General features: G+C 38.0%; 1 protein-coding gene across 1 annotated transcript; it reads right to left on the bottom strand.

Moving 5' to 3' along the window:
- Positions 1–666: 666 nt before the first annotated feature.
- Positions 667–1,692, bottom strand: LOC116882160 (peroxisomal coenzyme A diphosphatase NUDT7-like). Its single transcript, XM_032882381.1, has one exon. It carries the CDS (start codon positions 1,674–1,676, stop codon positions 960–962), a length of 717 nt encoding a protein of 238 aa, XP_032738272.1. The 5' UTR covers positions 1,677–1,692; the 3' UTR covers positions 667–959.

Genomic DNA, 1,692 nt, shown 5'->3' with positions numbered 1-1,692 from the left:
CCCTTGTCATCCCATCATAACATGGGGTATGTGATATCAACATAACTTACTGGTGATTTTAATCTTGATTACTTGGTCAAGGTGGTGACTATCAGATTTCTGCACTGTAAACTCCTGCTTTTCCCTTTCAAATTGCATTCGAAATGTTATATACAAGTGACTAAGTTCAGCCCACACTCAATAGGAGGGGAATTAAGCTCTACTTCTCTTTCAATTATCTCTTGATAATTGAAATCTTGTCATAGTCTAGCTCCAACATTAGCTGTTTAGCTATAGCTAGTCTTTTGTTTTGTTTTGGTTTGTTTGTTTTTTTGTTTTTTGTTTTTGTTTTTTCTTTTTATACCTGCTCTCTGGTTTTAAAAAGCCTTTTTAACATATCACAGTCTACCTTCAAATACAATTATGCGACTTCATATACAAGAACCTTAAAACAGCATACTTTGATTTCTACCCTCCTGTCCTTTGTCATATTATTGTAATACATTTTGCTTCTACATATATTATAAGCTCTCAAATATATTGTTATTGTTTTTTCTTTAAATAGTCACTTGTATTTTTTGAAATAATTTATTATGGTAAAATTCACAGAGCATAAAATTAACCATTTTAAAATGAACAATTCAGTGCATCTAGTAGTCAATTATTTTTTTAATTTTATATTTTTTATATTCAACAAATATTTATTAAGTGCCTACTGTGCCAGATACATGTGTAGAAAAAAAATATTAACATACTGTGTTGTGAAATTATGCAACACCATGAACACATTTTTCCACTTTGGCAAAACCTTTCGCTCTCTTAGGTATTACAGGGCAAGTGGGAAAAAGGCAAGGTTTTTCCTCTTCATGTCGCAGGAGAAATTGTTGCACCTGTCAGTTTCCAACAGCTCGCATTATTGTTGTTCTTATGGATAAGCACACACAAACTCCTCTCAGTTATTCGGATGGTGGTCTCATAAGTCATAACTTACTTGTAGCATGCTTCTTTAGTTTCAGGAAGATCTCTTCAGAGGATGAAATTAGATCATTGAGATTAAACTCCATTTCAAAGATGGGTTTTTCCCCCAAAATAATTAAGGCAAGGAACAGGGCAAATTTTGCAGTTATCCCGTTGATTTGGTAAGTGACACCATCTTCAGGATTTGTGTACTCAAAGCAATGAATAAGAATGTGATGACCACAGCGTGTCAGATAGTTCTGGTGGTAGACGTGTGGATGCAGCAAATAGTCTAGAGGCACCAGGAACACACTCTTAACTTCATCGGGATTAGGCTGGGCCTGGAAGTGGTGGTCTAGAAATCTGACAACTGGGGTTATCAGTGTGTCGCTGTCAAGCAGATATGGCACCAGGCAGCAGACAGTCTCCACTTGATGAGGATGTAGCCCTACTTCCTCCTGGGCTTCCCGGAGCGCCGTGGCCACATCATCCATATCTGCGGGTTCAGACTTGCCTCCAGGGAAGCAAACTTCTCCAGGTGACCTTCGTAGCTTCTCCAACCGGAGGGTGAACAACAGTTGGAGTTTTCCTTCTTTGGCCAACAATGGTAAAAGGACAGAATATTTGTTAGACGACAAGTGAGAATATTTGGTTCCAACATCATGCTTTTTTAAGCGGGCCTTAGCATCATCTATCAAACTTTTTCTGAGCCGCTCCGGGGATGCACAGAGTCGTGACATCTTCTAGGAGAAAGTT

This window comes from Lontra canadensis, unplaced genomic scaffold (assembly GCF_010015895.1).
Source record: "Lontra canadensis isolate GAN:19392208 unplaced genomic scaffold, GSC_riverotter_1.0 scaffold81, whole genome shotgun sequence".
In the NCBI taxonomy this organism is placed as follows: domain Eukaryota; kingdom Metazoa; phylum Chordata; class Mammalia; order Carnivora; family Mustelidae; genus Lontra; species Lontra canadensis.
Note: the sequence above shows the minus strand (reverse complement) of the source record. Positions and strands in the feature narration are given on the sequence as shown.